Source organism: Schistocerca americana, chromosome 3 (genome assembly GCF_021461395.2).
Source record: "Schistocerca americana isolate TAMUIC-IGC-003095 chromosome 3, iqSchAmer2.1, whole genome shotgun sequence".
Classification (NCBI taxonomy): domain Eukaryota; kingdom Metazoa; phylum Arthropoda; class Insecta; order Orthoptera; family Acrididae; genus Schistocerca; species Schistocerca americana.
In genome coordinates, this window is record NC_060121.1 from 463,695,734 (window position 1) to 463,720,364 (window position 24,631).

Genomic DNA, 24,631 nt, shown 5'->3' on the forward strand with positions numbered 1-24,631 from the left:
CACGTTTTCCTGTTACAGGCATTTGCGTCACTGATTCACTGGTTTTCGGATTCCAGCTCGCCCTGCAATTCCCTTCGTGGTATTTCGCCACTGATAGGGTGCTATTTAGAAAAGAACTGTTGCTGTTCAAATCTTCATAACGAACAAAACTGAAAGAAAAGCAATCATTCTCGCAGCTAAACAACATTCGCTTGATGTATCTTTTACTTTGCTTCTAGACAAAAAGGTATTTGGAGCAGTTAAGATAAAAGGGACTACCCGTATACTAGTTCTGGAAAATTTTGCAAAAATTTATATTCTCTCTTTCTCTTTCGAAAATCCGCAGTCAGTAGTTGCACAACAAATTTCACTGTCCATCTAGACTGTTTATGTTGCTACCGTTACGATCACTTTTAGTCCGGTCTAACTATCTTTATATTATAATATTTGCTACGATACCACCGTTTCAATTTCCATAAATAAGCGTGCTGTGTCACAGAACAATACATCGGTCAGGACTTACTATTAGCAAATTGCATACTGCTATCATAGAAATTGATAGACTACTCTTGTACGGTACGACGGCGCCGAAATTAGTTGTAACATTAAAAATACAGGGTGAACTCGCAGTCCACAAATAAAATTTAGGAGGTTGTTAAGGGAAATTTTCACAGTATCTCGTTTTAAGAGACAAGTGATTCCGTCGAATCTTTACAGAGTAAAAATGTAGTTATGACTCATTCCGTTTCTTACGCCAGTTACCTTCGTTCCTATGAAAACACCTTTGAAATAATGAAAGAGCCTGTAATATTCAGTCACCGAAACATACGACACAAAACGACGAGTAATAACATAGGAACGCAAAGCGACTGTGATCTGGTTGCCGTCGCTGCGGAAACAGTTCTGTATAGCGCCGTTGTGACTTTCTTCTATTGCGTGCAGTGAAACTGTGTGCAAGGTGCACCGTCAGTAATACTTCCGAGTATTACTCTTAACGAACAACTAAATCAACCGTAAAAACTAGACCGAGACAGAACCGCTGGATGTGATCTTGAGGACGAAGAGTAAAGTAGCCATTACAGTCGAGTACGGTCAGTGAACGGAACAGGTTTCTTCCCAGACAAGGTATAGCGCAGACCGTGTTCTGAACTAATTTTCAGTGCAGTACAGATACAACGCTAAATGCAATGAAATCAAACGAAATTCCACTACAGAGCACTCAGACAATAGCCTTGAACATTCGAAATTTGGTCGGCGGAGTTCCGGTTCATCGTCCATGTGCAGTCTTGATGGACAATAAAATTTGTTGTGGGAAAAACTGTCTATGCCGAATATACTCGTACACTGATGTCTCGATCACAGTTCTAAGCTGAGGGTGGAAGATTTTAAAACAGCTCGTTCACTAAATCATTCGCAACGACGTTCTTTCTCCTCTGCTATTTATTCCTTCAGATGTAAACTAGTGAGTCATTCGACAAAGGTACATGGATCTCAAATCTCTGTCCTTCGAGACAGAGATCGAACTGCGTTTTAAAAAAAGATGGTTACTATTTCCTACCTACTTCCAGGACACGTCGAACAACTCAGCGACTGTACTCTGATACACACTCTAAAATACACACAGACACGCGACCACCCCAATTACTTATGTTTGGAGCAATATTGTGTCAACTTCCCTACCACCGAAGAAGGGCTTCGGAAAGTTTTCCTTTGTTGTCAGGAAAATGATGGAACTGGCAGGACACTACAAAATATATCGGAAACCAGGAGCTTCGCTCTCTCCATCTAAATTGCGAATTAAACTGGAAAGTTGACAGTGATACTTAAAAAGAAAATCCTTGATATTAATCATTTCCATACACAATGATTGCTTATACACAGAAGGGCCATTATTTTTGTCTCAACAATAAATTAGGTACCAAACCTTCAGTTCTGCTGATCCAGATGTGTAAGTCCCTACTTCGATGCGAACGCCACTGAACCATTCCCAGCTCACTCCGTTTTGACCTAATTATGCCTAATAAGTTGACCAGTTGGGTAAGGTAAAAAAAGTACAAACAATCGTTAGTCATCACATGAGACTCAATGGCATTCTTCGAACACATCCTCGAGATTACTTTTTTTAACAAATAGAAAAACGTGTAAATACACAACGATGATCTTAGCAATGTGTAACATGTCAACAGATTTTCTTGTTGGTTTTTTCAACTTGCGCCACGTCAAGCAACGCATATATATTGCAATGTTTTATCCGTATGGGAAGCTCTTGAAAGCATCACAATATCATCCCATGAGCTGTGTTTGATCGTGTCTCATGTTTCGAATGTGGTTTTTCTCCTGTTAGTCATAGCTTCTTTCTTTACATCGTCTTTCATGAAGTTGTGCCCTAGTGTATCACTTCTTTTCTGTGGTAACATTAAATACAGGTACTGCTTCTTGTTGAAGTAGGGAAAACCTCCAGTTACTTGGTGAACGGATGTTTGTGTAATGAATTATTTATTTTCTGTGAGAAATCTGTGCCTTTTTCCTAGCTTCAAAACATCTCGATAACATTAAATTACCATACGCTTCATTTCAGCACCAAATTTATTAAGTAAGAATCTGAATGAATTGCGTTTTACAAAGTAATGCTATTGACGTGCCCTGAAACTTAAATTGTTTTCCGACGTCCATGTAATCACACATACAGCAGGTAAGCTATTCATTACTTCTATTTAATCTGTACTTCATCTCACCGTTCGTTTCTCTTGACAGTCTCAGCACATTTTTCATAACGCATGAAGATATCTTCGCTCAATTTTCAGCATTTTCATACAGCAACATTTTTTACTATTCGCTCCTGCAGTGCTCCCTCCTCCATTTCATACTCCCAGCAGCTATCGTAGGAAACATTCTTTGCTAATTTTAGAGGTAATAAAATCGTAACGTTAGCCGCTTCTTCTTTTATGGAGATATAAGACACGCTAGAAAGAGGATTGCACTTTTCTTTGCTACAAAATTATTGCTCATGAAAGTAAGTTTGTGACAATTTTTTTGAATATTTTTAAATGACAAAAGGCAGTCTTTAACATTAAAAGCGACATAAATTAACTGTAATCTTCGAAAACAGTATAACACAGACTGCAGAACACGGTGTTTTCCTAAGCATGTTTCGATGATGCAGGTGCTCAAAAAGCTACGTGTGTAAAGAGGAAAAGCTTTTTTAGGTATAAATTACTAAACTTTGATCTAAAGGCAAAATAGAAAGAAGTACAAATCAGAACAAATGCTTGATTCTTTCTCGAGTATATCATTATGACTTGCAAGCAGCTTCCTTTGGCACAACCTTGAGATGTGTTGTTTCTACGGCCACAACATTCTAAAGTGTCATGCACATGCTTTACAGATTCACAAAATCCCACCTTCTCGAATATCCTATCGCAGTGTCGGAATTTGCTGAATAAACACTAATATTTTAAGGATTCTTATTTACGCTATATAAATAGAAACAGATAAAACAGGCAGTATGTCTACGATATGTCTGAACAGCCAAGTAAAAACTGAATTAAACGCTTAATACATTTTTTTATTTAATACATAATCACCTGTAGAACACAGTGACTACTTAAAACGCCATACATTCCTTAAAAAACTCAATTGCAGATGAAATCCTTGAGTTTCATTATATGATTAAGTGATGTAGCCATTCTACAGCGAGTATCACATGCGCAGTAGAAACGGAACGGGGCTGGGGGCGTAACTTACATGCAAGCAACATCTTACAAGTTGTGTCATATAGATTCCCTTAAAGAAGAACAACTTCAGGTTAAGTTACAATGGCCTCAAGAAAGTTCATCTCCATTTCACTTATAGTTAATATGAAAACACCAAGTCTCATATATCATAAGTTTAGGTGCAAATACTAGGGTCTAGTACTGTAGGGGATTGCTGAATGCGAAAACTCACTGCATGTATAAATGCTGCGCAAGTGAATAATATCTAACAATGTACATAAAAATCTCCGCAAGTCCCCATTTGCACCGTACATTGTAATATTACGTCAACCACGCAAGAGGGTTCAATCATTCCCCGAACATCTTTTGAGATCAGACTGGTGTTGGTTGGATCCAAAATATCTGATATTTCATCAGCATTCCACATGTATCGGCATCCTTCTTTGATGCCGAAGCTATGATTCAAGGCCTCTACAAGAGGAAAGGACTGTCAGTTGACGTGAGAAAGGAAAGAATGGTAGTGGATATAGAAGATATAGGGAATTCAGTATCTGAGTCAAAGTTTTGATGAAATAAGGCGGAAAGCATAGATAACATTACTTCAGAATTCCTAAGTAGGTGGCACAAGTGGCAGCCATAGTGATATTCACGTTGACTTTTATAATAGTCTGGAGACATATCACCAAATTTTCCGAAAAACACCTCATCCACACAATCCAGACGATAACAAGGACAAACAAGGGTGTGAGTTATCTCACAATCAATCTAACATCTTATTTATGAAAGTTGCTGACAAGAATAATGCAGAGAACAACGGAAACCTAATCTGAAGATAAGTTAGATGGCGATCGTCTTGGGTTTAGCGAAGATAACGGCAGCAGGGAGGTAGTTCTGACGTTGTACTTGATCATGGAAGTACGATTTGAGAAATATCAAGACATGTTCGTAAGATATGCCGATCTAGAAGAAGCATTCGACGACATAAAATAGGGAAAATATTATAAATTGTCAGAAAAGTAGCAGTAAGCTATTAGGAAAGACGGATAATATACAATATGCACAAGAGCCAAGAGGGAACAATAAGATTAGAGGACCGAGAACAATGTGCTCAGATTAAAAAGAGTTCAATGTATACTTTGGAGTTGCAATGACAGAAATAAATGTTCAGGAGTGAGATTAGAAGTGAGCGCATAAGGATATAATTGATATGATTCTCTGATGACACTGTTGTTCTCCGTGAAAGAGTGGAAAAATTCCAGGATCTGTTGAATGAAATGAACAATCTATAGAGCATACTATATGGACTGGGAATAAACCGAAGAGACAAATGTAATAAGGAGCAACAGAAATGAGATTATGGATAAACTTAATTTTAAAATTGCGAACAACGAAGTAGATGGCCAGAAGAAAATTTGCTGCCTTGGAAGCAAAATTACTTGAGACGGGCGAAGCAAGGAGGATATAAGAAGTAGACTATCTCAGGGAAAGTGGGCAATCCTACCAAAAATAAGTCTACTTGTATCAAAGAAAGAATTATGGAAGAAATTTCTGAGAATATGCATTTGAAGTAAAGCAAAGTATGGATGTGAATATGGACTGTGGGAGAACGATAAAGGAAGATAAGCGAGGCGCTGGAGATATTGTGGTACAGATTAATTTTGAAAATTAGGTAGCTTGATAAGAAATCCTCAGAATTGGTGAAGAAAAATATTAGGTCTACAACTTTGCTTCCGCCGTTTTGCAATAGACGGCAGTAGCGGCAAGCGGGGTTCAGGTGGTTGGTCATAGGTGTAATACAATAAGCTTAGACATCTGTAAACATAGTACCATAAAAATATTAGTCGATTTGTGATTGCATCATTAGGTTATTCTCGGTAAAGTGCGTCAACTTACGTACCCATTTCTCGCCATTTGCGGGAGTTTTTAATTTTCTGCTTTAACATGAAGAAATCTGCGGCTGTGGCTCTTAAAATGCTGGGTAAGACCAATGGTGAGGGAACTATTAGTAGAAGAACGTGCAGAAAATGTTTTCAGCACCATAAGAACGGTGATTTTGATGTCTAAAACCGGTATGGCGGTGGAAGGCAGAACGTTTTCGTAGCTACTGAAACAGACGAAGACAGTCACAGGACATCATTATCGAAAGCAATTGATGCGTTCTAGCCCAGCACTGAAACACAAACGGCCACAATACAGCGATAGACACGTAAAGGTAATTTTGCAGCAGGTCAGTGCTCGACCCCATGTCACAAAACACGTCAAAACATACATGGAATCGTTGAAATGAGAAGTCCTATCCCTCCCGCCGTATTCTCCATATGTTGCTCTCCCTGACTGCCACCTTTTTCGATCAGTGGCATACAGTGTGGCTGACCAGCACTTCCAATCATATGAACAACTGCAAAATTGAAGCGATTCATGGATCCCCACAAAAGACGCCCAGTTCTTCCGCCACGGGATTCGTATGCTGTCCGAAAGATGGGAGAATATAGTGACCAGTGATGGCCAATACTATGAATCATAATTTTTTGTACGTTTTTCACAATAAAGCCCCGAACTTCGAGATAAAACGGCAGAAGCAAAGTTGTAGACCTAGTACGTTGGGAAAAAATTGAAGAGAAGGATGGGATTATAAGGCATGTGTTAAGATGACAAGAAATAACATCGGTGGTGTTTGAGGGAGCTGTAGAGGATAAAAACTGTTGCGGAAGGGAGGTATTGGAAAATATCCAACAAACAGCTGAGGACGTTAGGTGCGAGTTCTGCTCTAAGATGAGGCACAGGAGAAAACTCGTGAAAAAAAAATACTGCTACGATGGCTTACGCGAATTGAAGTATGTCCCAAATGATGCTCAGCATCAGAAGACTTCCGTACTGCTGAATATTGGTTCCACATCACTAAGTCACTGAGGTTCTTCTTGACCGCAGTCGTAGGATGCAGAACATACTTTTCTTATTAGTGTCCACGCCTTCCTGTTAGTGTTTCAGATGTTCAGATTAGATGACAAATCAAGCTACCGTTGTATCCTTCTTCCACTTAGTTGCTCTAGTATTCGTTTCCTGTCATTTTTATGAATTATTTGTTGATATACCTACAGCCAGCTGACTCAGCCAACGTTTTGTCTTACTCTCCTTGATATGTGTCGTATAGCTGCATCCGTAATAGCTCCCACAAATCTTTTTTAATGTTCTGTTGTCCCTCGCAATTTACTATCCACTTTTCGGATGCAGCTTCCCTCATGCTCTTCCACTGTCATATCTAATGATAGGAAGCCGCCCAAACTTCCTTATATAACTTAGAGAAAATATCTTAGTGTCACTGAGGAAGAACTAAATACTTTCCACCTAGAAAAATGTAAGGATTTGGGCCGCTTGGCAGTTTAGCTTCGATGTCATTTTCCTCTGTCGGTCTCATTCTTCCTAGTTCGCTGGCTGCTGACTACACGCTACTATACTACATGACGACAGTTAAAATGAAGTGAATAAATGCAGACGGCGAATCACTTGGGACAATGAACATCGTATAGCTTACAATGTAAGACAAACTTAGACTCCTTAGCTCTTTCTTGACGATTTCTTCGTCATTTATCTTTTAAAACAGTGCTTCTTAAAATCAGTAACGTCTTTCTTTGAGTCTTTGATATGGTCTTGCTCATATGGAACAAAATTTCATATGCTTTTGTACCTTCAGAGATGCTCCCTAATTTTCATCAGTGTTTTCATTATTTAAATGTGTATTATAACTTTGGCAATGAACTGTCATTATTTAATTCAGTTAAAAAACAATGTTACTTGATACGTTGTCTACGTTGATTTCTAAAATATGACTACTGCTTACGGTAGCACTTTTGGTTTGCTTTGAAAAGAACCTTTACAAGCATTTCTGGTTGCTCTTTTGCTTTGGATCAGTGACAGCTCTTCTGTTCAGTACGGTGCAGACGTAAAGCGGTCCGGAGCTTGAGGTCCGCTGTCCACGCAACAGCATCTTGCAAGTTGAGTCGTACGCATCACATTAGGCGATTTGTCAAGATAATTGAACGCTAATAACTAGTATTTTCAATAATACACAGACAATACAGATAATTTAGTACAGTTGAAATACTGGGAGTGACTAGGTGCTTATTTAATGGGGTATGCCAATACTCAGATGCATACAACCCTCAACAAAATACCGAAGGTATTTTCCTACAATTAAAAATAAATTTTATTAGCCTGTATGACAGAATGATCCAGGTGCTGAGAATTATTTAGCTTTGAATATGAACCTTTGCGGGTAAAATTTTCTTCCTCTGTTTCTCTAAGATATCACCGTTATGGAACCTTAACAGCTTGGGCGCACATTTTTGTTGCGTTAAACTTTTCAGAAAGCTACTGCTGAAATTTATATGCATCCACGCTTGTGTCTTGATTGAAAAATCACCGGTTTTATAGTAGATTAACTCAGCTGCCAGAATATGTAAGCTTCACTATTGTATACTGTTGCACTGTTGTGAGAGTTGGCACAAAAGATGCATGTCAGCACTGCATTTACACATATGCGAAGGTAAGCATCGAATACGTAGTACTTTTGTATCGCTACAACGACTGATGTTTCTTCACACACGAACACGGTGTGTTGCCTCTTCAACGTAGTTTAATTTGTATTCTAGACCAGTTTCTGCTATGAACTGCATCGGAGCTCACACGCATCAGAACACGAAGCAGACATTCTGTGATGAACAATTGCATTGGCATGGCTTGTCGCGGAAGCAACTTTTGTACACGATTTCATTGTATGGTACAACATATCACTTCCGTCTCCAGTATGTTACCCAATAAAAGCGGCAGTAATTTTGAAAAAGCACCACTATCTCACAATCAATTCGCGAAAGCAGTTGTCAAATCTAAATTCTCAAGATATTTTTCATAGGAGTCAGTGTTTATAGCGTATGTTGCGTTCCTCAAAGTGGTTGTCATAGACGTGGACGCACCAATCTAATTTTTAAGTAGTAAACATATTTGACAAAAAATAACTAACATTCCGATGAAATAATAGTGATCCTTTCTTTAAAAGCTTACTTCAGATTTCTGTAACTCTGCATGATATCTTCCCACTTGCAGCCTGCATTCTGTCATACACTCTCTCTGTAAATCTTTCTTCAAATCATCTTCCTTGTATTCTTTACAAAAGTAGATGCAAGAAATGAAAGGCTGTATTCTACAAATCATTCATTTAGCTTATTATCTTATGCTCGCGTTACTAAATTCTACAATAATTAACCTGCTAAACATCAGCCGAAAGCAGGAAATTTCGAAATAAGGATAGTACTGTAGACACATAATATGTGGTTTCAACGAATGGTTTTCAGTCTTGTATTGCGAATAACTTCCATTCCTATAACATGAACATTGTTTGGTAGATTATATCTTATTGATTTTTTTTCCTTTTCTTGTATTGTATTGTAGAAACTGGCCGTGCTGAACTGTACTGCGTCTACAGCTCTAGTGTATGCAATTTTGTTTTGCAAGGAAATTATGGCAGAAGATATGCTCTGAATTTAAATTTGTCTATAAAAATTAGCGTATGCATATCTTTCTTTTGCAAGACGAATAACTGCAAGATATTTTAATTGTATTTTTCACATTTCTTTTTTCTCTTCACTTGCCTTCTTGTAATATAATTATTTTTCTTCTTTCCTACACCTTCTGTATCAACAGCGGACAAAGTGTAGCACGTTACCATGGTAAGCTCTTTCTCTCTCTCTGTGTAAGACTTTCCTTACTGTATCTTTCCCATCTGCTTTTCTGTCTGTCTTTCTGTGTGTGCCTGTCTGCCTTCTCTCCTTCTGTCTGTCTCCCTGTTTCCTTAAATATGTCCTTCCTTCTTGGCCTCTGTTTGTGCTCGGTCACCCGCCCTTCCCGTTATCAACTGCGTAGCCAGCATGTACGCCCAACTTTTAATTGGTTAGCAGCGCAACAACTAAGATGAGTGCCCGCCATAAAACTCTGGTAAAGAACGTCTTGCGAATTTTTAGCTCAATTAATTTTTACCTGAATTAATTAAAGCGCTCTTCACACAAAGCATTCTGAATTACTTTATCATCATTCTTCTTTAAAAATCGGGTAAATTAAGTGTAAGAATGTAATATTTGAGGTAAAATATTTAAATTTAATTCCTATTTTGGTCTGTCTGTAGTCTTTATTTTCGAATAGATCGGACTTTGTGGTGGTATATTTGTCCCAGGCATAACTGTTTTCCAAATAAGAGTTGGGTTTGCATTTTCGTTTTTTTAATTTTTGTACATAATTCATTAAATATAATATAAATCATTCTATGTATAATTACTTTTATAAATAATTTCTGCATGATTTTCTTGACTTTTTACAGTAAACATAAAGCATTCATAAGAAATGGATATCAGTTTTGAAAATACCTGCATCAATTTCAAGAAAGCTGTTCCTGTCTCTTTTCATTAAAATGTCTTGTTACGTCAATAGAGCTAGCTGATTATTGAAAACGAATAAGTCATATCTAAATGCTTGAAACGAATCCCAACCATTCTGAAACCAACATTTGCATTAGAGAGATTCTATGAGATATTGGATTTACAAATGATGCAAAGTACATGTTCTAGAATCGATTTCTTCTTGGGAGGTTAGTAAGCTCCGGGAATGTAAATTCGTATATGAGTCTCAGCAATTTGTACACTTCAACAGTGAAGCATCAGATCAAATGGTTTATCTGCTTGCAACTATCATTATGGCATGAATCTGTAACTATAGCGTGAATCATTATACAGCTCAGCTCGTGCTAAACGTGAGCCTGATCAACAGTGTCGTGGTAAGTCTGTGTCATTGTCTGTTCAATTAGAAACATTTAATTTTAAGTCATTAAGAATGTGTCATGCTTCTAGTACTTTAATGGAACGTTGATACTAGAAAAACTGATTACTCAAATGAATGACTCTCACTGCCAAGCCTAAGGATGTGTTTTGCCATAAGCGCTCCCAAAATTTCATTTGCACCGATGATAATTAATGAACAAAACGAGTGTACACTGGATTCTCACTGCTAAAACTGTGTTTCAGTTTGTCTAAAAAAGGCAGAACTGTCACTTGGAACCTACTCAATAATTAATCGAGGTATAACTCAGTAACTGGCTACATATTTTCGTGACAAATGATGACGAAATCTCCTGGCTGTTCTTTACAAGGTACCGCGCAAGCGCAAGTTGACCTTTTCTGTCAAATCAGCATTCGCTTTTGACATGAATCTCACAAAGTAAGTGGATCCTCTCGTGTAACATACTTGTAATGGCACTAAATTATGTAGAAAGATTCTGATGGAAAGTTGATTGTAGTAGGGTCCGTCGCCGAGGATATAATTTATATAACATGGACCATACTTAATAAAATACAAAGACATAAGGCCAGTTCTGCACTTGATTCCTCCTTCATGTCCTCCATTTCAAAAATTAAGGATAATCTCTTATAGTTTGAGACCAAACACGATAGGCCTGTGAAGTTTGTGTTGATTATAACCTAACTACGATTATACTACTTGGCACTAAAAGTTCTCGGGTCTTCCTTGTTTTCTGTCGAAATAACAGCGCATATTTAACGTAAAGAACAACAACACAAAAACAGTACAATGAAGACTTAATAGGCGCAACCCGGGTACGGTGTAGGACATGGCCGTCAGTAAAAGAATCATACATCAATTGTAATCTTCAGAATGGGCTGAGACTTTGTCGTAAAGAAATATAAGAGACACACTACCGCGGCTAGTAACTTTCACAAGACGGTCTAAGATTAATCCAAACTTAGACCAACAACGAAGCACGGATACATGAACAATGGACAGTAAGATTAAGCAAGAGACATAGATTTCATGATGTGATGATGGTTATGACGTTGGTCAGTCGTGGCTGGCGTTGACAGTGGAGTCTGTCATTCACCGAACACAGTGTGGTAATACACAGCAGGACAAGGCAACGCTGTCGGAATCGTCGTTGTGATGGTCGTGTTGAGTTATACCACACAGTTTTGTTAACATTTATTATTTTGAGAACAGATAGAGAAGAGTGAAGATGGAATCGTAGTAAATGGAGACAAACCTTCAAAGTGAGAATAGAAGGACTGACATAGTGAACAGGAAGTTTTGCAGAGAAATTTCACAACGATACTGTACGCCATTTTCTAAAATGCTGTCCGACAAAAATTTCGTTCTGAGGCTGCTAGTAAACAATTTTATCTTAGCGTAAGGAATTAGATACTTGCGTATATTACTGTAATAATTGTCCACCTCCGCAGCTGAGTCGCTTTTTTCATTTTCTTTACGTAGACGGCAAGGTATCTCAGTGTGTCAGTGTGTTCGGTCAGAGAGTTAGCTGCCCTCTGTAATTAAAAGACCTGAGTGAATGGACCAAGTATGAACGTGAACGGGCGCCATTGGACGTCCATTCCGACCATACGCAACGAACAATTACAAACAAAATGAGATGAAAAAAATTGGTTAGCGAGGCTGACTGCATTGCAGGAGACCCGGATTCGATTCCAGCTCCTGCTAAGCATTTTCCCTTGGTTGCAGGACTGGTAAGGGTGCACTCATCTTCTTGAGGCCAACTACGCAACTACTCGAGCAGTTAGCAGCAGTTCCAAGTTCAAGGAATGTAATGTACAGATGCTCCTGCGTACTGCATCTGATGAAGCCATTGGCAGATGATGACATGGCGGTAGTAGGGCCCCATTGGCGCGTCTAGGGAACTCTTTTTCTTTTTATTTATTTAGTGGTTAGACAGATAAATCCACTCCAGTTCGTCGCGAACGGAAAATACTCCATCCACCATGAACTAATGTATCTGTATCTTAGTCCAACAAAACTGGACCCTCCACCACGGTATTTAAGACTTCAGTGCTCGAAAGTATGTAGATACCAACACTAAGAGGTCATCCTTAACAAAAAACATAAAGCTAGGCCGTGAGGAAACAGGCAAGTGTAGGTAGATTCAGATAATCTGTTAACCTCACAGTATTTCCTGAACGGTTTATAATATTCCAGAGGCACGCACCATTTCTCTGTAGCTGACATGTGTGTTCTGACCAACAGGTACCATAACATCTTTTTCGTTCGGTCTGCTCATTGAAGACTTGTTCCTATTTTCTTCGTAGTACTCCATTGCCCATCCAAAAGTAATTTCGTGCACCGTCGTTGAACTTCCATTCTTGTTTGGAATCGACGTTGCACGCACAACTCAACAGTTCTCTTCGCTTTTCTTCTGTCCTTCTGTATTCTTCGCATCTGAAGTAGCGTATGTAGGCTGTCTTGGTTTATGGAAGACATTAATTTGTTCAGACCAATCAGCGATCAACACAAGTGGACGAACAAACAGAATTAAAGTTACATTTCTTCTACGGCAGAAATTGAGAAAGAAGGAGTTGCCACATTCATCAGGAAATGTCATAAATTTAAGAACATAGACATTCATAAATTTTGCCTAGAACAGCATACGGAAGCATGTGCAACAGAAGCAGAATTTTTCAAAAAGTCCTTCATAATATTGAGTGTATATCGAGCACCTGCAGGTAACTTTAATCTGTTCGTAAACCACCTTTAAGCTGTACTAGCCCATTTAACAACCAAAAACAAAGAAAGAGTGGTTGCTGGTGATTTCAATGTAGATTTCCTTAAAGACTCTATCAATAAGAACTTATTTGAGTTAGTAACACTATCATTCAACTTAATTCCCGCTGTGAAGTTCCCCACTAAAGTAACCAATTGCTCACAAACAGCCATTGATAATGTCTTAATGGAAAAGTCCAATGAACAGAATTATATTACAAAACCAATAGTCAATGGCCTCTCAGACAATGACATGCAGTTCCTTCTGTTAAACGTTAATAATGAACAGGATATAAAATCTGTTAAATCTGAGCTCAAGAGGGTAATCAATAAGCCAAAAATTGATTATTTTGGGACAGAGACATTCATTGGAACAATATTTATAGCGCTCATGGCATGAATGAAAAATATAACACTTTTGCTAATAAAGTGCTTACCTTATTTGAACATTGTTTCCCCCAAAACTAGCCAAGGTTAGAGCAAATTCTACAAAGAAGCCATGGGTTACTCAAGGAATAGGGGTATCTTGTAAAACAAAAAGGAAACTGTATCTTCAATCAGAACCAGTTCTGATGTTGATGCTATAGCACATTACAAGAAATACGGCAAAATATTAAAATTAGAGGCTTCCAGAATTATATGAGTCTACAAAAGTAAAGGCTAAACATTAGCAGAGGAAATTTGGCTGCCGCACTGGTATTATTCTTCTGACGGCATTAATAGACAAAGTGTAATTATTCGGATTTATCCACCTCATTAACTCAGCCATTTTAATTCTGAGCTTTGGAATTTTTATGGTGACGAGAAATGAATGGGAAACAAAATAAAAACGCACAGCTTTCCGCAGAGTCATACAAGATAATGCGATTCGTGACCATTAGGCAAACTAACTTTAATTGGTATACAGAGTTCGGATTATTGAATACTTTCTGATCTATCGAAATAAAGGTTTTGTTGTTTTATTATTTTTTCATATATTTTTCGTCCTACCCCTTTTTATTTCGTTGTGTTTCGGTAGAATGAATGCTGGTGTTTTATGTGGGTACACCGGACACACCAAGAACAGAGGACTCTTTGTTGCCACAATCGTTTCTATATTAATGCAATTCGTTGATTAACCTGCACGATTGTTCTATATACAATGCGTGAAAATTCTGTGCATGTTTCATTTAGTTAAAATTGTTAAGCAACTGACAGAGTTTTCTACAAACCTAATGATAAAAAAGTGGCATTTTTATTCTTGTATACAACTTACTTATCTACTGTTACTATTTTAGAAATTCACTAGAGCTTCGTTATGACAACAGATTATTACATCGCGGTGAAGATCTTCACGGTTAATGAAGTATATTAATTATTATGACAATCCACAAGTCAGACATAGGGCCATAGTGTAAATCTCCGATGAATAATGATGAAGTTTATGACAACACAGTTGGTGCCAATCAGATATTCGCTGTCAGAAGTCAGGAAGTCTGTGGCGCTACCAGATGAAGGAAACTATACTTTCATACTCTGTCGCAAAGAGCGAGACATGAGCTCTGTAAAACAGTTGGCTGGACTCACTATTTGTTGGAAATGAGTTCTAGGAGTATAGTATTTCATGTTGAAACTACCTCTGTGATGTTAACACAATATTTCATGTATGTTAAAGATCAATTCAAGAGGACTCCAAATACCTTAGAGCAGTATCGTGTCCCATACTGCACAGTGGATTTAAATCTCATACAATCACTGCTAATCTCGTCAATTGACGGGACGTGAAAATTTCGAAGATTGCCAGTCTTGACAAGTGACGATTTACAGTTTCTCCCAGTTTGAATATGAAGCGATGTACATTGACGGACTCGATCCGTCTTCACTGTTTAGCGAGAGGAATGCAGTTTCTAAAATGGGCCGTTTGAGGTGTGAAGTTAAACTGCTGGAGGGCGGCAGCTGTTCGTTCTGACCGTATAGAAACGAAGGACACGGTTTCGCGATGTCTTACGGTCGACGAAATGTTGCGTGAATTGGAGCAACAATTTGTTGAAAATGGCAGTGAGGATGACGACATCGACGATTCACATGACAATTCTAACTCTGTGCAGGAAAAAGTGTGTCAAACTTCAAGTGAGTATTTCTCGTTTTGACCGCGTAAAACGTTAGTTTAAACATTGCGTTCTTTTCTGATGTTCCCTCATTTTCTGAACCATGAAACATACTTTTTAGTTGCTGTAGGCCAACACGAAAGGCTGCAAGAAAATACACTGCATAGCAGTGCAGTGAGTGAGAAATAGCCATGTACAAGAAACCTTGCTAGAAAAAATTGTCCTATGTGAAAGGAACGTTTAACAATTTATAAGCGTAATCCAGAAGAAGCACAGCAAGTTTCAGGCTTTCATAAAAGGTTATTATCGTAGTTAGATGTTGGCTTGTGTTCTTAATAAAAAAATATTGAGAAATGATAAAAATGTTCGGGATTCTAAGAAACGGCAAGGCTTACTTAGCCGGCAGTAAAAGTGTTAATCAATTAAAAATCTGCTTACGCAGATAACACAACAAAACTTCGCCATCGAGTTACAGTGTCACAACTTCGGAGTAGCTGAGGACAGTAGTAATGAAACAGAAGAGTCGCACAAAGTGTTCTGAATGGTGCTGACTTTTAACGATCAATACTTGGGGACCAGCGGCCAATTTATTGCGCCCGTGCTACATTGCTTGTCCATTGGAGGCCCATAATGTATTAATTTATGTAGGTTACCCATTAATAATAAGATCGGTACATACACTACTGGCCATTAAAATTGCTACACCACGAAGATGAAGTGCTACTGACGCGAAATTTAACCGACAGGAAGAAGATGCTGTGATATGCAAATGATTAGCTTTTCAGAGCATTCACACAAGGTTGGTGCCGGTGGCGACACATACAACGTGCTGACATGAGGAAAGTTTCCAACCGATTTCTCATACACAAACAGCAGTTGACCGGCGTTGCTTGGTGAAACATTGTTGTGATGCCTCGTGTAAGGAGGAGAAATGCGTACCATCACGTTTCCGACTTTGATAAAAGTCGGATTGTAGCCTATCGCGACATTGCTGCTCGCGTTGGTCGAGATCCAATGACTGTTAGCAGAATATGGAATCGATGGGTTCAGGAGGGTAACACGGAACGCCGTGCTGGATCCCAACGGCCTCGTATCACTAGTAGTCGAGATGACAGGCATCTTATTCGCGTGGCTGTAACGGATCATGCAGCCACGTCTCGATCCCTTAGTCAACAGATGGGGACGTATGCAAGACAACAACCATCTGCACGAACAGTTCGACGACGTCTGCAGTAGCATGGACTGTCAGCTCGGAGACCATGGCTGCGGTTACCTTTGACGCTGCATCACAGACAGGAGCACCTGCGATGGTGTACTCAATGACGAACCTGGGTGCACGAATGGCAAAACGTCATTTTTTCAGATGAATCCATGTTCTGTTTACAGCAACATGATGGTCGCATCCGTGTTTGGCGACATCGCGGTGAACGCACATTGGAAGCGTGTATTCGTCATCGCCATACTTGCGTATCACCCGGCGTGATGGTATGACGTGCCATTGGTTACACGTCTCGGTCATCTCTTGTTCCCATTGACGGCACTTTGAACAGTGGTCGTTACATTTCAGATGTGTTACGACCCGCGGCTCTACCCTTCATTCGATCCCTGCGAATCCCTACATTTCAGCAGGATAATGCACGACCGCATGTTGCAGGTCATGTACGGGCCTTTCTGGATACATAAAATGTTCGACTGCTGCCCTCGCCAACACATTCTCCAGATCTTGCACCAATTGAAATCGTCTGGTCAATGGTGGTCGATCAACTGGCTCGTCAAAATACGCCAGTTACTACTCTTGATGAACTGTGGTATCGTGTTGAAGCTGCATGGGCAGCTGTACCTGTACACGCCATCTGAGCTCTGTTTGACTCAATGCCTAGGCGTATCAAGGCAATTATTTCTCAGGATCTATGCACCCAAATTGCGTGAAAATGTAATCACATGTCAGTTCTAGTATAACATATTTGTCCAATGAATACTCGTTTATTATGTGCATTTCTTCTTGGTGTAGCAATTTCAATGGCCAGTAGTGTATGGGACGCGAGGTGCCGCCTCCCCATATCAGAACTAGCTGTTTAGAAAAAATGTTTGACGACCACTGGCCTAGAGTAAAGCTCTAATTAGCCTCTCTCTCACAACACATGCTCAAAGATTTTGCCGCGCGGGGCAGCCGCGCGATCTTGGGGGCGCCTTGCCTCAGTTCGCGCAGCTCCCCTCGTCAGAGGTTCGAGTCCTCCCTCGGCCATGGGTGTGTCTTTTGTCCTTGGATTAAGTTGGATTAAGCAGTGTGTAAGCTTAGGGACCAAAGGCCACAGCAGTTTGGTCCCAAAAGACCTTACCACAAATTTGCAATTTCCTCAAAGGTTTCAAGTACAGAATACTGCTTAAGATGGAAATTCTAATAAACATTTATACGTTGCCATTGTTATAACATAACTTTTACTTAAATCACTTTCAGTAGACAATAATAAAAAAAGTCAGTCGTGCAAGCCGAGAGCCAGTCTGTTTACCTGTCTGTAGGCCATCGCCTGGTGATAGCTGGCTGAATAGAATGGGGCCATCCTCGAGGGACTGCAACTAGTAAAAATCCCAGCACCTACCCCGCTTTCAATCTGTGATCTCCAGGAACGGAGTCTAGTGCTCTACCCGCTAGGCCATCATGGCCACGCATTGTAAAATAGCATACCGAAGTATCTCAGTATTAGTTCTTAAGTTTTCGTGAAATAGTCGGGACGAGATGTTTAGAAATAGAGACTCAATGTTATTCTTAGCGCATTCGATAAAATAATTTTATGCTTACTGGCATTCAGATCAAATTTTAGTTGCTGAACACAAAATTAACTGACGCGTCTATTAGATATAAATATGATTTTCAACAACGGAAATATAAGGGTGTAACTAAATGATACCGATAAAATTGACAGTGTAGTAGAATGTGTCGTGGGCAACAAATTGAGGGTAGGAATCTATATTTGGAAATGTCATCCAATGAAGCTGCAGAGCACAAAGTTACAGGAATCAACACCTACCGCAAGCCCACACCACTTCTGTAAAGCAAACCTGCGTTTGTACACTGAAGTGACTGCACTTCGCAGTCGCCTCTGTGATGTGACCAGCATGGACGGGTTCGCTCTGAATTATGTCAAGCTCATTGGGAGAAGTTTCGTTTGTGGTACGCAAACGTATAAACGTTGTCTGCCAAGGTGGTGGACCAGCGGAAGACACTGATCTATTCAATTTCGATGATCTGTACCTTCGTCGGATGACTTTTTTCGGACATGGTTTTTCCTTTTAACTTTTTTTGCAAGACACTCCATACAACACCTCGAAGTTGCCAGTATCCTTTCGTTATATGCTGCATATGCCGGATGTCTCCAGCGACGCCCACTGGATACGCAATCTGCCGTTGTATTTGTCGCCACAGCCGGCCGGTGTGGCCGAGTGGTTCTAGGCGCTTCAGTCTGAAACCGCGCGACCGCTACGGTCGCAGATTCGAATCCTGCCTCGGACTTGGAGTGTGTGATGTCCTTAGGTTAGTTACGTTTAAATAGTTCTAAGTGACTGATGACTTCAGCTGTTAAGTCCCATAGTGCTCAAAGCCATTTGAACCATTTGTCGCCACAAACAATATGATTTCTAAAATGAAATGTTATGTACGAAATCAACAGAATTATACTGAATTAGACTAGTGCAATGTTGGATTTCATGGTATCTATTAACAAGGAGGTCAAAACACAGCTACAGTAATGTACAATTTCAGCAGCGACTGAGTAGCATTGCCGTCGAGATGGGACAAGTCAGGTGTGGCTCAAATGGCTCTGAGCACTATGGGACTTAACATCTGAGGTCATCAGTCCCCTAGAACTTAGAACTACTGAACCCTAACACATCCATGCCCGAGGCAGGATTCGAACCTGCGACCGTAGCGGTTACGTGGTTCCAGACTGTAGCGCCTAGAACCGCTCGGCCACTGCGGCCGGCCCAGGTGTGGTCAAGGCATTTTTGCAGATCAGATCCAATGTGATAACTTCAGTGGGTTTGTTTCAGTACTGTTTTTTATGGTTGGTATCGATCGGTTGATAATAACTTCACTATCGAAATATCGGTAAAACTTTGAGTGCATGTCTTTCTTTCCCAATATCATTACCTATTACGAGCACAACTCGAGCAGCCATTTTAGACGGTTTGCAGATGATGCTGTCGTTTGCCATCTATCAATACCATCAGAAAATCACAACTAATTACAAACTGATTTACACAAAATATTTGCATAGTGCGAATCGTGTCGATTGATTGACCCTGAATACCAAAAGTGTGAGGTCCTCCACATAAGTACTAAAAAATCCGTGAAATATGATTACACTATAAATCACACATATTTATATTAGATATATATAGTTAAGATCAACTTAAATTGTTATCATAATACAGAAAATGTTTCACGAAAAGTGGACAAAAGACTGCATTTTACATGCGGAACGTTTACAAGACGCAACAAATCTGCTAAAAAGACATTCTGCACCACACCTGTCCATCCTCCGCTAGAGAGTTGCCACGTAGTATGAGATCCTTACTAGATAGGATTGACGGGGGGCACCAGATAATTTCAGATGAAGGCAGTTCGTTTTGTGTTATTGTGAAGTAGGGGAGAGATTGTCACGGATATCAGAAGCAATATGAGATGAAAATCGTTAAAGCAGAGGCACTTTTTGCTTCAGTGAGATCTTTTCAGGAAATTTAAAGGACCAACTTTCTGTTCTTAGTGCCGAAATATTATGATTACTCCCACGCACACATGGGGAATGATGGTCGTAATAAAATAAAAGAACTCGGAGCTCGCAAGGAAATATTTAGGTCTTCAGTTTTCCCACGTGCTATTTGAGACTGTTGTACATAAATAGTCCAAAAGTAGTTGTATGAACCGAGAGCGAAACACTTAACTGTGATGTTTCCAGAAAGAAATTTTCACTTTGCAGCGGACTCTCGGCCCGACTTACAGTTCTGACCCGCCAGGAAGTTTCATTTACATGTGAACTGCAGTGGATGTAGACTTAAGTCTCCTTCCGATTTGAGTTAAGGACAGATGATGATCCACCAGACTTAGGCTTGGCAGTGCTGAGAGTATGTTGCCCGCAGTGTGACGTGGACACCTTGCAGACGTTGGTGTGTGTGCCGTTGTAGGGGGCAGCAGGCGGGAGTCGATGGTGGTGGGCGAGCTGCCGGCGCAGCTGCCCCAGGCGTCCGCGGGCAGCCCCTCGGACGAGGAGGACCGCTGGGGGTAAGTCGCTGCTGCTTCGTCTCCGCCAAGCGTGTCAGTGTGTGCCCACACGCCCTTCTATATATATATATATATATATATATATATATATATATATATATATATATATATATATATATATGTGTGTGTGTGTGTGTGTAGGGCTTCCTTTGCATCTCAACAATACAAGTAGGAGTCATAAAGTTTTAATTGTAATATCGAAAAAATAAAGTTGCATAATTTATTTTTTGTTTGCTTGCAGGTACACATTTGCAGTCTTGGTATTATTCGAGAAACTTAGCCTTAGATCCAATAGTACCAGGAACTGACACGCTCACGTGACTAGGTAGAGTCACGTTACAGTTCAGAGTAGTGCCAGCTCGCAGTTTATGCCACGTAAAGTGACTGCAGAGATAAGGGCTCCGCAGGCAACCACGACGGCTCTTAACATCATACGAGTTACTGACAGCGCTAAGGAAATGGCGATGGAGAAGCAAAATGTTGTGCAAAGATGTACACAGTGCTGAACAGAGTGGGATTCAAGTACGTACGCCAGAGAAGAAGGCACAAATGCCACACAACAAATATCCTGTCGACGATACGAATAAATTTGTTATTAGACAGCAATTTCTCCAATATTATGAAAAATACAAATAAATACCTACTAAAGAGGGCTGGAGGTGTGGCCTTCTGCTCTCCTAGCACTGTCAACCGTGAAACAAGATAAGCCTGTATCCATGAATAATAAATGTACATTCTGATAGAAATGTCTTACTAGCGTCTCCGGGCTTTCGACAGATCGTCACTGCCGCTCAGGACTGCCAGGATTGCTTGAAGCTGAGCCGCAATAAGGATCTGTCGAAATGCCAGAGAGGCTATTAAGAAATTTTTAACGGAATATTCATTTATTATTCTCGGGTACACACTTACCTTGTTTCACGGCCGACAGTGCCAGGCGAGCAGAAGGACGATAGCTTCACTGGTATGTGCTGACCTCTGTGTGGCTCGCAGTCTTGGCTGCTGAGGTGACGGAGAGCACGACGCACTGGGCAGCTACGTCACAGGAGTTTGCTGACAGAACACACTGTGGACATTGGCTAGTGGCCAGCAGCTGGACTAACTGGTTACCATGGTGCTCTCGTTCACGCCGAAGATGGTGTCCCACGAAACGCAGCTGTGCACAAAGTGGCCATAGTCATCAACAGTTACGTCACGGCCTCTCAGCGAGAGAACACCCAGCGACGTCCGTGTTTGTTCATAGATACAGGCAGGTCGAAGGGCAGGCGGGGGGGGGGGGGGGGGGGGGCAACTATTACACGTCCTGTGATGATGGTAGTTTGGCAACTCACCAAGTACCGTCAGTTAGGGTTCCACAGGACTAGTGGTAGGGTGAACCCAAGTCTTCTCGTCAGCAATCCTTGGCAACCAAGTCCTTCATGGCGGGCCGGTTGTTGCATGGTAACCGAAGACTTCTAGACAGACCGTGAATAGAGTGTCACAGGTTCCACCTCAGGCTTGGTTAGCTGCAAACTGAGAATGAATTACATCCATGACAAGAATGGCAAGAGTGAATGAATGTGGCCCAGTTTTCTAGACCTGCACTGCTCCACAGGGTCACAACTTTTCTCTTCAGGCTTTCAGATTAGCTATTTCTGCACAGTTATTAGATGAAAGTCACTCTTACATAGGACTTACGTGTTGTTACTTGTATACAACTTGCATGTTGTTACTTCACTGCGTGTGGTGATACAGTAACAATCATCGTGATGTCACCCTGCCGCATCAGCATCTCGGTCAGTCAGCTTAGATTGTTCGTATTCAATATCAGTGTTCTTTGTTATTGTCATTCTGGTCTAAATATTGCGTATTACCCTTCTTTGTCTTCAACTCTGCTGATGGTGCTGGCCAGAGAAAATTTTAAAAGTTTTTCACATCCGCTTGGAATATCATTCTGGGCACAACACAACTTTCAAATATTTCATAGCTTTTGTTACAGTGTACTAGACTGCAATGTTAGAAAAGAGACAGGAAAAAAATCTGTCTATGGGATTTTAAAAGGTGAAACATAAAAGACATAGTTTCAAAAAAAATATCAAATTACATTTTTGCGGTAACTTGGTTACAACTACCTGAGCTCTGGGGTTGTAATATATCAGAACGACCGAGAGGTATAGTTTGGGAGAGAGGGATGGCTCACGCCGAAGCGTGCAGAGAGACACGGGCAAGTATATCATTCACTTTATTACATTGAAGATACACGCGGGGTCTTCTGCTGAACTCGGCGATGGCGCTGTACACCGTGCTAATGCCGGAACCTGCAGCGTCGGTGCCCCGTCGCCCAGCGTTGCGGACTTAGCGCTTCTATTCACGCCACAGCTACGAGGCCGCCGCGTGCGTTAGCCCCGCCCGATAGCTCGGAACATAGCTGACTGTTCCTCAAGCGCGACTCGTGGATTCTATGTAGAGCGCCGATGCGAAGCAGCCGACCGCCATAATTGTAGTGAGTCTTACCAGCTCCGGCCGTCCGCCCAGGCAGCTCGTTCAGTTCCTGCAGACAGCTCTGCACCCGGGAGGCCGCGAGTTCGCGCTCCGGCCCCATCCCTGTGGACGACAGCTTGCATTCCGCCGTACGATGTCACTCAGAGAGCACAGGCTAGCGGCCCTCTCGCTCCTACCGCCGGCGTAGCTCCAAGGTGTGACGCGGCCCGCCACAGCAATGACACGTCCGTGCAGCGGAGATTGGAGGCAGCTTCAGGGAGCGGTTGGCAACCGATATCCATCACCTAAAGGTCGTCGTGGTTGGCCTGCAACTTAAATAATCGTCATTCTCTTCAGTTCAAGACGCATATAGAATGGCGACACGACTGCCGATTTGAGTCCCCGGACTCTTATTTATACGTCTTTTCCCTACGCCTCTGACGTAGGGGGCAAGTGGAGTGCTCTTTGATAGTTAAAACGTCAGCATTCCTCAGCCAGTTTCAGCCATTACACACAGCGCATGGGTTTTTCACAGCACGTCGGTGCCCTGTGCTAACCTGATTACTTCACATTTGTATACAGAGCCGGCAAGGCCGTGCATTCTAGCCTGCGAGCGGTGTCGTAAACCCGCCTCGCAGCCTCGTTTGCAAAATATGATCACTGCCCGCGCCTGCCATCCAACGTGACAATCACTCCCTTACGTACTGCCGCCCAGCCATAACTGAGCGACACTTGCGAGAATTCCCCAAATCCACGCCTGTACTTATTCGTGGCGCAGCAACATAAAACATCAGAGTTGAAGGGGTCAGTCGTTTGTACAAAAACATTATACTGTGAATAACTGTTGTCACAGTGATACTGTGGTAGGAGTATAGTCAAGTAAAAGTGTCGATCAGTGTGTAACAGTTGTGCTAGGCAGGGCATTAGCGTATAGAGTTGTAACGTGTGCCAGTGCTCCACTTGTATGTACCGCGGTGTCCACCAGTGAAATTTCCGAAGTCGTTCAGGGATATTTGCTATTTTTGGACAAGGGTTCCGTAGTCTCTCACTCTATTTCTGTCTCCATTTACCTTTGTACCTGTATTGCACTGAAAATATCTGCACAACAGTGCAAATATCGACGGTCTGCACTTATGATTTTTCTAGAATATAGTTTCTCCATTCATTCACGATAGTTGTTGTTGACAACAGTAATGCCCACTTTACTCTTCTCCCTCAAGCTTGCATCCAGTACCACGATTCTGTCGCCAGTCTGTTTTTCAGGCACAGTGAGTTGCACCTTAATGACGATACACAGCTGTGTGGGTAGGTTTACTGACGTGGAGTTGGCCAGTATGCAAGTCGTGTATGGATTCGCTGAATGCATTAGAAGAATGGTCTATGACGCTATGCTGAGCCTGAGTATTTTGCTCATTTTGTGTTGCTGTGAACGGTATATCACAGTTTTTCCTACTTGTGAGAAGATCTTTTCACGGAAATGGAGATAATCACTGTAAAAAATCCACTCCATCATAATT

At 41.0% G+C, this 24,631-nt stretch overlaps 1 protein-coding gene across 1 annotated transcript in view; it reads left to right on the plus strand.

Moving 5' to 3' along the window:
- Positions 1-24,631, plus strand: part of LOC124606155 (regulating synaptic membrane exocytosis protein 2) — a 282,872-nt gene that overhangs the window by 249,962 nt on the left and 8,279 nt on the right. Inside the window, exon 13 of the mRNA XM_047138120.1 lies at positions 20,537-20,657. Within this exon, the coding sequence (XP_046994076.1) occupies positions 20,537-20,657 (121 nt within the window). The remainder of the gene's footprint in view (positions 1-20,536; positions 20,658-24,631) is intronic.